Below are 14,670 nucleotides of genomic sequence, written 5' to 3' on the forward strand. Positions count from 1 at the left end.
AATAAAGAAAAAATTACCTTTTACAATTATTATTCTTTTTCCATTTTTAGCTTTTTGTCACCTGTAACGTTCCAGATTCTTGTATTAAATGGTTCACGTTTCCGTTTCAAGCCCTAGGGATATCCTGCGTTGTGTATTTCAACCAAAGTGAAGTTGTCGAATAACGGAAACCGTTAGACAAAGCCTCCACTATCTTGATAAGTTCCACTTTTGTATGAAGAGCGTTACAATGTTATATCTTTAATTAAAATCACTTTTACGTCTATCGCCTCGTTTTCTTTCCACAGCTTGTAGTTACTTCCTCAAAGGATTTCATAGAAATATATACTTTTTGATGTAGCTTAAATGGAAAAGTTAAAATTAATTTTAAGAGAACGAAATAAATTTACTAACCTTTTCATTTTTATATGTATATTTTGACAAATTCAAGAAAATTTCATAATTAGAAGTGAGTGAATCTTGATATTCAGCGTATTAGTGCTGTCACGTGTGTACCTCTTCCTTATTCGGATTGGATGGTGTTTGATGATGCTTAATAGGTAACAATCGTTTCTGTTTGTATTCACTTAATTGTCAATAGTAACACCTGATTCCTTCACTTAATTAAATAAGACGGTGATTTATCAAACATCCTGATGAGTTTAATTTACTATTTATAAAATAGATAAAATAAATACAAAACCATACTGTCAACAGAAGAAATGGTTAAGCATAAAAAGGTAACAAGGAAGGATTATCTGAAAAGTAAAAGCAAAGAAAATAAGGAGGAATACGAAACTATAGCAAAGTTAACACAGAAATGAGATAAGGAAAAAAGACAACATGGGAACCATTTGGAGAAGAATTAGCAAATAACTACACAGACAAAAATAGTCCGGTCAATTTAGACATTCGAAGTTACATAAATTCCCTTCAAGCTGAAAATTAGTAAAATTGTTTAAAATACAATTGAAAGTAAAATTTGTATATTCCCCATTTTTTCCGTGAATAAAAAAAATGTTATTCAAGGTAAAAGGTCAAAAAAATGAGTTTTTCGCAATTTTCAGCGAAACGATGAGTTTTATCATGAAAATATCTTAGTCGAAAATTATAAATCATAAAATTATCTACAACAAATGTATGTATACTTTTTTTTTCCTACGAGCCACGGTTTCTGAGATATAATTATTCAAAAAGTTTTAAAAATTGTCGTATTTAAAGGTTTCAACACTATATTTTCAGCAGTAAACTTTTCTTACAACATTGAAATGAACCGAGACTTGTGAGTATTTGTGAGGAATTATCAATTGACGAAGATGTTGCTAAAGTTCGTCGATGTTGTTCTGCACCTTTGGTACTTCTCGTGCAATCATTATAGCCATTAAATACAGTAAATCTGTAACATTATAACTTTTACAACTTTTTGAATCCTTATATCTGAGAAACGGTGGCTCGTAGGAAAAAATGTATCAATACGTTTTTTGTAGATAATTTTCTGATACACAATTTTTGTTTGAGGTATTTTTATGCTAAAACTCACTGTTTAGCTGATAATCGTGAAAAACTCATTTTTTTGACCTTTAACCTTGAGTATAATGGGGAACATTAAAATTTTATTTTCAATTGTATTTTAAACAATTTTACTGATTAGACCGGACTATAAAAAAAGCATTTGTAACAAAATTAGAGAAAGAGAAGAAAATAAATAAGAAGAATAAGAGATCAAAGAAACAACATAAACAACATAGAAGACTAGAGACAGAATGAATTTTTAGAAGAAATAGGATAGATTCTACAAAAAAACAACTGTTATTAAACAATTCATATCATTCCATTTTTTCTTTTCCACTATTAGTATTCTCAATATAATGATTCAACTATGAAATGTTTTGTTTTAGTATTATTTCATTCACAAATGTGTTAAGATACACGTAAAGTTTTTTTCAACAAGTACATGTATCACGCGATGTCCTATTTACAGTGTATTCATTTATGTTAATAATTTTCTCTTTTGTTTTACATTCCTGTAATTAGAGTGTATTGTTCTATTGAACTAAACGAAGGGTATTTTTCGAAATCTCCTGCTGTAATCAACCTAAATGGGAATGATTTTTTCAACGATTCAATAATCAATTGTATGTGTTAAATTGTACGTTAAGTACAGTATGGGAAATTTGGTAATAGTGAGTTGAATTACAAAAACTAGGGAAGCTACTATAGCTCTTTCGCAAAATAGAATACGTTTGATTTAACAATCGACTAATAGAAAACCCAATTCGCTCAACGAGCTGTATACAGTCTGGTGTTGTTCTAGTAAACGTAGAGGATAACTAAAACTAAAATTCCATATAAAATATGTTCAAATTTGCTAGAGATGTCGTACGGGGTAAGTCTTTTGAGTCTACCTCGGATAATAAGTTCTGACACTAGGTTTTGACCTGTTGATTAGGATGAGACTGAAGACTCACTGGTCACTTTAATTTCTTTGTAATGTAAATGTTGATTCCCATAATTGGATTCCATATGTCCAAATAGTTGATTTGTCTCTAATTATCCAATATAGTTTTCTAAGTTTACTCGCAAGCTGTTTTCTTTTTGTGAAAAGATATTTCCTACAAGAAAGTACCTCATACAAATGGATTTCAAGATATTTGACTTCATTCTTTTGTGGAATTTCATGCTTGTTTATTATAACAGAAGGGCAATTTTCTAATTTGTTTGTTCCAAAAAATTATTTGTAACTGTTCCATTATGTTTGTGAACATAACGAGAATCTCAATATTTCTTGTTCTTTTATGAACACACTGTAAATAAATATATACCGTTAAATGATGTAGCGAAATAGGGTAAAGGAAAGAATGGAATGCTTCTGCTAACAGGAAGGATACGCTTCGCGGCCTCTTCCGACCTGTAGATTATCATTAGTCTTCCCTTTGTTAGGAGAGTTGTTGAATGATAAGTTTTACCCTCGAGAGAGATAATAGCGGTCCTTTGATGAACTATTAAACCCTCCTAAAAACCGTTCCAAGTTATATTATACCAGATTGTATTCATGAGCTTGTATAAAATTGATAATTACGGGTTTCTAAAAAAGAACTAATAATTTTCAAAACCGGATTTATTCACGTGGGATGTAAATTCAGCCAAATTAATTATTTGACCTGACGAAAGTCGTTTCAAATTTACTGCTAAATTCGGCTAAAAAGTCTTACAGGTACTTAAGTACATGGGGAACATGAGAATCCGAAATAAATGTAGTTAAAAAAAACATTAAACTAAAAAGTTAGGAATAATTTTTTTCTAAAATAAGCTTAAAACAATCATGAATGGAAAATACTGGTAGTATTGTGAAAAAGCGTCAGGCGCTTTGTTCTATTTTTCATTCATGATTGTTTTAAGCGTATTTTGAAAAATGAATATTTATAACTATTAATTATGATGTTTTTTAGAAGTATGTTTATTAGTTTTCTTAAACTATATTCATTATACACTTTTCAATTCGATTTATGGTCAAAAATTAAAATTTTTCTTCAAGTTCTAATCATTAGAATTTTTAATCTCCAATAGAGGGTGCACGGATCTAAAGTTCTTCTCGAACAACATAAAATTCGAATTCTAAAGTAATAGTGAAACATGTAGTATAGTAAATCTCTAACGGAGGGCAGGCAGTTGTAAAATTTGTTTCGATGTAAAGAGAAAATTTGCAGTGATAATTTGTAAAAAAAAATGACGAAAAAACAAATTTTTTTACGGCGTGAACGGGATTTGAACCCACCAACGAAGAATCAGGAAGTTGACGCCTTAGAACACTCAACTAACGAACGCAATTAAAGAGGTGGGATATACTAACAGTAATAAACCACAAAGTAGAATTATGAACAAACAAACGAACTCACATAGAGGTGAAGCTATTATGAGCACGTTAAAAACGAAATAGACCAGGGCCTCGGGAAATTTCCAAGAAATTTGCACTTTAAAAAAATTTTCGGTAATAATTCAAGCTCTAGAGAGATTATAAGTGAAAATTTGGAGATTATCGACTGAAGAAACTGTAAAAAGAAAAACAAAATTTGTAATTTTCAATTATTATTGTTCATACGAAGTTACGAAGCTTTTGAAATCAAATAAGAAATAGTATATTATTCAACAAGTGTATAATGATGCGAATTATGCGCGTGTTCAATACTATACTTTATCCACAATTTGAAAATCATGGGATTGGACTGGCACTAGAGCTAGTACAAGGTTTTTCATTGTAATTAGAGCTAGTATAATGTTTGTTAATTTCGTTTGAAATCTGATTTCCTCTTTTTATTTTATTGGTTATGTTGTCATCTATATAACCTTCGGCAACTGTGGTTGATTTCCATGCCCCTAACTGCTTTACTGCTGTAATGTCACCTCCTGCGCTAACGCAATTGGTTGCAGATGTCCTGTGTACAATTCGGGATTTTTTAATTTTAAAAACATAGTAATGTGCTTTCCCATAGAAGATAATTTGTTAATGCCTACTCTTTGAATAATACATTTGCCATTTTGATAATTTAAAAATAATGATGGGCATTTTTTGCAAATATCGTAAAATTCACTTTATAAAGTAAAAGATCTAGGAATCTCAGTTTTCATAGAATATAATTCATTAGATCGGCACGCTCCCATTAGCACCATGATTAAGGTTACCTAAAAATAATTTGATTAAATTGGAAACTTCTAAGCTGAAAATTACGTTATTGTAAGAATAACTTTGTCATTAGATAGGTATGATCTGGCGCTTCTTTAATAAATTTTCTGACTTCTTCGGGCGTAAAAGTCTCAGATTTTTTCGGTTGATGGCCCTCGGACTGACGTTTTAAAAATACCTTTAACTTCATGTAAGTCTCTAGATGGATACTATGGTAAATATTCAATGTATTTTTCAGCATAGAATAATATGCCCACAAGGATGACGACTTGTATTTTTTAGCAAGTTTAACAAAATACACTAGGATAACATTTTCAGAAAAAGACGATGTTTTTTATACCAGTTGCCAATCCATGAAACTTTTGTACACCGTATCATATTTACCTTTTGACTTGTTAGGTAAGAGATTATCTGTAGCGTTAGCCGCTAATTTTAAAATGTCTGGCGGTGTACAAGACATATCTTATCTCTAATGATACCTGAGATAAGAATGTTCACACCAAATAACGCACAAACCACAATATTTGTGGATAAAAAATTTTTATCCTTTTTTGTTACTGCTAACTAAAGAACTGATTAATTCACATATTTCAGCTGGGGTATTGAAACTGTGTGGACTAGGATCATGTTAAATTGTAACCCAAACTCAGTATAAAACACATCGAAACTAATTTTCTCGAAGTTATTACATTCTTTTATCAACTATGGAAAAGTGTTTTTCAATTTTTTCTACACTATAATTTACTTTTACATGTTGTGATAGCAATTTTATTTGACCTCAAACGTTCGAAAGAAAATTATTCAACGTAAACAACAGAAAACGGTTACTTTTTTTAGGAAAACTCATAAACTCCAAAGTGTTTTAGATGGCCTTTTAAATGGGTTGTGGTAAAAGTCGTTAGCATTAAATCTAGAACGATTGTGGTGAAAATGAAAAGGACTGAGAAAGCAAAAAAAATTTATAAAAACTTTTCTAAATATACACCCATTTAAACTGTTTTGAATAAAGAAAAGAGTACAACATTCTTCATTAATACACGATTCACATACATATAATATAATGCCGGTTATCAAAAAGTGAAAATGTTATCACAGATGTTCTCGATTTGTGAAACTATAATCGGCTTTCAAGCGTAGATAAGGAACCCATAATTAAAAATTGTACTTAATATAACAAGCGAATATAATTTCAGTAAAATTAAATACAAAGGCCCATCGAGCTAAAAAATCTTTCACTGAAAAAGTAGTTAAGATAATTTTTTGTATTTTCTTGTTTTTGTTGCCAAAATATAGATACAATAGATATATTCTATAACAGTAGAATAATATTAGGAAACAATTTTTTAACTTCACAGCTATGACAATACACCCCACACTTGCACATTATTGATCTTGAAGCCACTGTTGCCACATACTTTATCGTTCACAAGACTTTTATTTAAGAATAATTTGATAAAATGAATGAAAAATTATTTTATTATTTTCTTAGTATTATTCGATTTAATTTAGGAATTCCAACGGATTAACTTTTTGTGTAATGTTCTTGTTCATCTATACTATTAAATGATTCACTGATTCTGAAAATTAAGTAATGTCATGCAGTGTAAAGATAGGAATCACGATTGTACAGCAAGTCACGGACCAGAATCAGTATTTTTGCAGTATAACTTATTTAGAAATAGACACAAAACACACATAATTCAAACTCATCTCTTTCAAACTGCATATGTTGAAAAACGATGACTATAAAGAAAGTATCCGCCTATTATCTTTTTTTTCAGGCGCTGCCCCTAGAAACTGACTGACCGTTATTACAGTAAAAGTTCACACAAGAAACTTTCTCATAGGACCGATATAACATTAAAAGGTTACAAAACAGAAAACAAGTATGCGTTTTCAATTTTTTATGCTGTAATGAACATCCACCGCTGGCATTTCTTTGGATAGGGACATCAGTATTTTCTGATACGCCCTCTAATTCTCATTTCTATTGGTGGAAGTATCAAGCTATCCTTTTCTTATAGGTGGGCCCTCTTCTTTCTTTGTTCTTTCTTCTCTATTTGTCATAACTGCTGGCCATGATCCAACTGTTTCTCAGCTTTGTATGCCTGGCTTATGCAGACCTATAGCTACTTCAGTCGGATGATGCGAAGGATCTTAAACTTCCGAAATCTTCTTCTGACGGTCTCTTCTATCATTTCTCCTATTTCCTTTTGGTTTAACTTTGGATATATCTGGATTCTGATATATCAAGCGGCGACTTGAAGCTTATTACGTTGACTCGAAGCAGTGTGTATCCATGCTGTAGAAGCATTCTTCATAAGGAGGATAAAGATGAGCTCTAATGAGTTGGAGCTTGGTCTTTAGTTCCAGCTTTGATCGTTTTTCTATGAATCTTGCTAATCATTTTGCCTGCTTCGTCTTGGTGTTCCTTCAATTTCAGTCCTTGTATTGTATTGGCTAAAATAAAAACCCCCACTGCATTTATTAATAAAAAAAAAATGCAAAAAATTGACACAATTTTTTAATTTTCATTTAAATAAATTAGGGACACTGGAATATCCATTTCTTTGTGAATGGGTGCTTTTTCACATTCTAACTTAGTTGATTTTCAGTCTAATAAACTAGAATATTGATAGAATAAAGTAAATTTCCAACAGCTTATTTTCTTAAGATTTATAAAAGATAAAATGAATGATGTTAGTGAGAAAAATTCATCTGCCAAACCTGTGGAAACTTCGGATTTTATCTGTGTATTTAGCCGGAAAAAGGGCTTATCAACTCCGGTTATTGATTTTGTATAAGTACACGTGAGGCATTTCACATCAAAATTGCTCCGGTTGCTTTTATTATAATCCCAAAATTATCTAAAAATAGTTTTTAACTAAAATTGCAGGTCTCTTATCTGGAAAATATACTAATATTTACACAGTCGCTCTTAGTTGAGTTATATTTTTTTCAAATACGTCATACCGTATATTTCCTCATAGTTAGGGCTGGGAGAGCCAGATAAAACAATAAATTATGTGGGTGGGCCAAAAAAAATTATAAGCGATGAATTTTATTTTTAATTTTTACATCACACGCAACTTATACATGCTACAATGTTAGAAAGTTAGTAAAAGAAGTTACGGAAATTGATTATTTTTTAGAAGAGAATGATGGCGCAAATGACAGATGAAATTTTGCCTAAGCTTCTAAAAGTTATTCGTAATCTGGTAAAAATTGGGTAGCGAAATTGTCGTCAGTCAATCGATTTCTAATGCGGGTTTTGCGAATCTTCATAGTAGAAAACACCTGTTCACAGATGTAGGAAGATGCAAACATCGCAATTATCCTTCGATCATGAGATATCAGGTTTGAGAAACACGATTTTTTAGAATTCAATTTTAGGAACGTTGAGAAATAATTGCTTAAATTCAGAGTTACATTGCAAGTCAATCAGCTCGAGTTGCTATTCTGGTTTGACTGATTCACAATTTACATAAAACAGCATGCTGAAAATGTCCAGATCCTGTTCGATAACCTTGAAGTCTTTGATTATTCGTTCAAATTATTCATGAAGACATTTCACGTTTTCCTCGTAGCTCTTAAGTTTGTTTTCCGTAACTGCAATAGTTTTTAATCTTGAAAAGTCATTCTTGACTAGTCGTTTGGAAAATAGATTTGATTGCATTATTGCCCAAATAACAGAGATTAATTGATTTCTCTCCTGAAGCTTATAGTTTAATATATTGATGTCACCGAGATCTATAAAAAATGCAAAGTCCGAAATCAAGGTAATATTTTTCAAATGTTCGCACTGAGTCAATCCTCTTCTTCTATGAAAGAGATTCTTTCGACTTTTCTTGCACTGAGCCACCTCATTTGAGTATAGTAAAGTACATCAGAATATTCAGACTGTAATGACTCAAGACTAAGACTAAACACATCAGATCTAATTTATCAATTAGACAAAAATTATCAACAATACCTCTTATAAATACCAGTCAATTATGTCCATCCAATGCAAAAGAACAGGATTTGAACTCGCTTATTTTTGATTGAAGTTGTGAGACAAACTGTTTCATGAATAACTTCAACAATAGTAATTGTTTTTCCAGTACTGTCTTCAAATCCTTTGTTTTCTCAGTGCATAAAATGTACTTAAAGCATACAAGTTTCTACAAATTCGCCATCAGAAAATCGCAGTATTAAATGCTACAATGTAACTGGCATCTGTAGCCAGCTTTTGAGAAGTGTTTTGCTTTTTAAAGATACTTCGCTGAACTGACAGTTTTTTATGTAGAACTCCAGTTTTCGCTTCCGTTCTTTCTCAGTCATATTTTCATAAGTGGCGTTGTTATGTAACACCATAGAAACACAAGCCCAACACATCCATAGAGTATGTACTAACTATGAGACTGACCTTGAGAACATACAAAATGAAACTAAGGCCAATAAGAACAATACGACTACGCTAGATTGTTGCTGCAGTGGATGCTAGATTCACCATAGATAGAGTCATATTTATCTATTTATCTGTTTACGGGACTAGTAGTTTATCGGTGCTTCCCTTGGTCCCTACAATCCGTTGACGAAGTGCTCTTTCTTCATACTGATCGCTGAATTCGTCTCGCTGAATTCGTCATGAATGTACTAACTAACTGCATTAAACTATTCACTAATATTTAACACTCTAATTTATTTAACATTAACTCTATTATATACTTTTCCGTGTACCGATGTGTTCACTATAAAATTAAATTAATTACTGACTCTGTCTGGCTGTTATAGACTCTTTTTATATACTACCATCACTTTCCAGAATCTTAGATTTCGTGGACATTTCTAATTTGCTGTAAACAAACAAATAACAAGCCTTCTTAGACATTTTCTATATAAAAACAGTTACAAAACCAATGTAAATATGCCACAAAGAAAGAAACCGTTCTTCCAAGAAATACAAAAAGGACCCGGTAAACTTGAGATTCGATTAAAATATGAAACCAGGACCAGTTTGATGGTCTATATCCTTGGACGATTTCATAATATTGAATAAGAGATATAATGTTACCCATAATTTTTGTAAACTGTTTTGGATGATAATGTTATTGATTTTGAAGAACACAAACTTCCATGTAGGACCGATGCAGCATTTAGAGACTAAAAAACTGAGAACAAACACGCTGAGGAGGAATTTTTAATTTCATCGACGGTGATAAATTTCGATTTTCCACTAAATCTGCATATTGGCTTCCATAACCAACCATTTCTTTAAAAAAAAATATCTTTTTTTGTTTATACTGCGTTGAAAGATGACTGCAAATGTCTATTCTGTCGAGTATGTTTGTATATAAACTGTCCTTTATTGATAGTTATGACGATAAGTTGACAATCATTATATTGAAAGTTTGTTATTTGTAAAATTAAATATTGTTAATCAGAATATACTCGAATGTTGAATACAACGACATGTTATTGCAGCTCGAAAGAGTTATGCAGAAGAATTTCCTAGAGACCAAAAAATTTGTTCTGACCAACAAGAAACTACTAATAAAGAAAAGAATATTCTAGAGATCCAGCAGTTATCGTAAGGAAAATAAGAAACCAAACATATACGTCTTCTTCAAGCTTAACTCTCGAAATTTTTATTAATAAATGTTACCTTAAAAAAGTTAAGTTGAATACTAATTGGTACGAACCGCGTAGCTAGTGCCCTTTATGAGAGACAGATACAAATACAAATTCATGCGATGTATCAGCTTCCGAAACATATTCAAATTAAATTTTATTACAATGTTGCCAGTAAATTGTATGTATGTATGTTTGTAGATATTAGGATATCATATACACTGTGACTCACAGATATTGGGATATCATATACACTACTACCTAAAAGATCTATTGTGTCCCCCTTTCTTGATGCAATACTGGGGTACCCAGTGTTTACAACTGATCTGTTAATCCCATTCCTTTTAGAAAGTCCAGAATGTGAGATGGCTGTCGCTGCCAAAGATCTTCGGCTTCCATTCCTTACACTTCCATTCCATGTCTATGCGACAAAATCGCATTATCTGCTAGTTTAACGTCTTAAGGTGTCTACTGAAGCGACAGTGCTCCGACAGGATTTCTGTTAATATTCGTAAATTGTTCTTACTTACTTCTCTGATTATAGTTTTCCAAGGGAGTCTTTGCCTGTCTCAGCCCCTATTGAATGTCTCATTGATTGATTTTGCTTCTACTCACCTTCTTCTCCAATGCTTTTTCTATTGATCTATAACTGATACACGGAAGGGTTCAGGTCCCACAAAGGGCTTGTCTGCTCCTGCTTTAGCGAGCTATTTCATTTCCTTTCCTGGAATTGTAGGGCAACTTCAATATTCTTGCCTAGCTCGTTAAGGCTTTAGCTTAGGCAAAATCACAAAATATGTGTTTAAATAATGATACTGAGCTGTGTAGGTACGTTCCATAATTTTAGACTTTCCAGTCTACTTCTGTTTAAGTATAGGTATAGTAATAGCAACTTCTGCAAGGGTCTTCAAGTTAATTAAATTTTCTATTGAAAAAATACAAATGTAACTGCGCTATGCCTTGATCAATTGGTTCCTATAAAATTTAACTATTGTCTACAGATAATATAATGGTAATAAACTATACTATATAGGAGATCCAGTCCCTCTAACTTTTCTAATAGTCATAGACATGTTCAAACGAATTTAATTAAATAATTTCCAACAACAAAAAATCGTTTTTGTGAGATTTTCCTTAACAATAATGAAATAGATTGGGTCAACCGGGAGTCGACGTTCATGTCCGACACGATATGGATGGTCCCCCGGGCTCCGCTGCCGTCCTCCACCTCCAATTTCTCGTCAACGAGGGAGCACTTATTTCAGCAACAGCAGACGATACACTGCATTTGTGGAATTTTCGACAAAGGATCCCGCAAATTGTACAAAGTCTTAAATTCCAAAAGGATAGGTGAGCTATTTAATAATACAATCAACAAATTATGCTAGAATTCAAACAATTTATTAATATGTATACCAGTTTTAATTACAAATTTATGTGCAATGATCTGTTCTGAAAATAATAGACCTCAATTTTTTAAAAAAATTTAGTAAAAACTAGTAGAATTTTTTCATAGTAGCATCCTTCTGATTGTATACACTGCTTTCAACAAGTTTTTCAGTTTTCATAAGTCTCCAGGAAAGTTTGGAACGGAATGCTGTTCAGCTCCCGTGTGAGGCTTCCTCTTGAGCGTCTGGTAGGGTAAAAAAGATTTTGGCAGAGTCCTCTGATAACACTCGCAGTACCAACTTCGCACACAATTTCTTCGTAGTTAAGTTTTCTGACACAATCTCAAAAACATTGGAGCATTTTTTGGAAATACCTTATTCATTTAGAATTTTTTTTCCTTATGTTACATCTCTATTTCGAAAATCGATAATCATAGTTATTTTGAATACGGAACCTGTTTTCTTTTTGCACTTATAAAGGATCTCTACGCTCTTCTCCATTGTTCTCAGATCATCTACATGATCTGTACGGACTTTTTCAATTTGAATCCTTATTTCTAAATAGTAGTAGATACAACATTCAATACTTATATGCAGGTAGTCATATCTTTTGATTCTTATTTTCGTATTTAGCCTTCCACATATTGTGTCGTCATCATATAGCAGTTTGTTCAGTAGTGTGCCGGCACTATTTTCGAAGCTTGGGTAACGATTTCCTCTAAGTAGATGTTGAAAAAAAGTGATGAAAAAATGCATTACTGTCTGGCTTCTCGCTTGATTTCCACTGCATTCGTAAGTTTGAATGAATGCAAATAGACGCAGTTTGATTCAGGTGCAAGTTGGTTATATATCTCTTGTATCAAAGTTTTTTCTATGAATTGTTTGTATCTCTCTTCATCATATACCTTATTTTGATCGATAAAACTGATGTATATGTTAACTTTAACGTTAGTTAACATCAAGACATTGCTGCATCAAAGTATTGTAGCTAAACCGAGCTTACCTTATGCCTAAACCGACGAACTGTGTATCTATTATATCTTCTTCCAGCTTTTTATAAATCCTACGATGGATGGTTTTAAGAAAGACCTCAAGCGTTTGGCTTACTAGGCTAATAGTACGATGTTCTTTGAATTTCTTGGCATAGTGTAACTTTAAAATTGTGGCAAACGTTGATTGCAGTCATTGCTCCCGTTGCATAGATCTCATTAAACAGGGAAATTATCTCATCTAAATATTGTTCCTCTATTAGCTTAAACGCATCTGCACGTAGGACGTTAGGATTAGGAGCTTTTCTCCATATCAACCACAGCAAATAGAATCAAGATTAGTATCATTAAATAGGTTTGTTCAATACCTTTAAAAATACATGTAGTTGTGACGAAGATGTCATTTATCATTACTGGTATATAGTACAGTGCTTTTCAGATAAAAGTATCCACCTTTAATAACTTTTGTAATACTGGTATTTAGAAAAAATCCAAAAACACGTCAATTTATGTTGGAAGGGGCAAGCATTATGGCTTATTTAAACTTACTGGAAAAGCCACCCCCTTACCCCTAGCAGCATCCCCTTTATTTTTTTAAATTACTTTTCATATTTTTTATGTAAAATTTGGATTTGGACTCCTCTTTGAGCTGATTTCAAAAATGTATAATACTTGTAGGTTAAAGTGGTTAGTTTATGAGATAAACAATTTTTCTTTTAAGAGCACAAATTTTACTTATTATTTACTTTCACCTTATTTGCCTGTATTAAAATGGGTTGTACAACAGTTCAAACTCTTTAATCTTTTTAACTGTGCTATTTATTATGAAGTTACAATAAGTGTTCAAAATGAGTACCATTCACTTCCATACAATGGTATAATCTATTTTGAAATGCCTCTCTGACATTGCTTAATACGGCTGGATTTAATTGTCGACATTCATTTTCTATCCTCTCTCGTAAATCATCCAGAGATTCTGGTTGGGTAGCATAAACTTTTGTTTTTAAATACCCCCATAAAAAGAAGTCTAGGGGTGTTAAATCCGGTGACCTAGGTGGCCACTCCATCATCTGCCCCCTTCTACCTATCCAACGAGCGGGGAATGTTTCGTTTAAAAATTGTCGAACAGACATAGCATAGTGTGGGGGAGCTCCGTCTTGTTGAAATACCAGTAAATCTTCGGAAAGGTTATCATCATTTTCTATTATTGTTGTAATACGTGGGTCAACCCCTTCCCTGAGTAACTCAAGATATGATTCACCATTTAAATTTCCGTTGATGAAGAAAGGTCCGACAATGTGGTCACCTAGGATACCACACCAAACGTTTAACTTTTGGGGATGTTGTGTATGGAATTCACGCATAATATGTGGATCACTTTCAGCCCAATATCTACAATTATGCCTACTTACTAAGCCATTTAATGACCATGAGCATTCATCAGAAAAGCAAATATTGTTTAACAATTGTGGATTGTTATTGATAATTTGCGTCATTGATTCGCAAGGCTCTAGACGACGATCAAAATCATCTTCATTCAACTCGTGCACCAACTTAACTTTGTATGGGTGGTACTTGAATTTATGTAGAACTCGGAAAACTGTAGAAGATGAAACACCGATCGCTCTACTTATTGTTGACAACGATTGGGGTTGTTGAGCCTCTAAGCTGACTTGCCCTAAAATTGCCACTTGGATTGCTTCGTTATTTACGAGTCCCTCTCGCTTATGCACTTTATTGCAAACAGACCCTGTTGTGGGAAATTTCTCCATCAGTTGAATTACATACTCATGAGTTGCATGTCTTCCCTTCTTCATGTAATTCGTTAAATATTCTAGCAGCAGCTCTTGCACAATTATTATTTTGGTAGTATAAACCTACAATTTCAATTCTTTCTTGCAAAGAGTAAACCATTTCAGAGAAACAAAATAAATAATGTATCAAGTTACACTATCAATAGTGACTACAAATTCTAGTTGACAATGTCAAACTTTAATAAAAAGTAGAGTTTTTTGTTGTT

The 14,670-nt window shown here is 32.4% G+C and overlaps 1 protein-coding gene across 2 annotated transcripts in view; it reads left to right on the forward strand.

The window, feature by feature from the left end:
* Positions 1-14,670, forward strand: part of LOC130441048 (syntaxin-binding protein 5) — a 263,671-nt gene that overhangs the window by 182,713 nt on the left and 66,288 nt on the right. For both annotated transcript variants that reach the window (XM_056774529.1, XM_056774530.1), the window contains exon 3: positions 11,426-11,623. In XM_056774529.1, coding sequence (XP_056630507.1) covers positions 11,426-11,623 — 198 coding nt within the window. The remainder of the gene's footprint in view (positions 1-11,425; positions 11,624-14,670) is intronic.

The sequence above is a fragment of the Diorhabda sublineata genome, chromosome 3 (assembly GCF_026230105.1).
Source record: "Diorhabda sublineata isolate icDioSubl1.1 chromosome 3, icDioSubl1.1, whole genome shotgun sequence".
NCBI classification, from domain to species: domain Eukaryota; kingdom Metazoa; phylum Arthropoda; class Insecta; order Coleoptera; family Chrysomelidae; genus Diorhabda; species Diorhabda sublineata.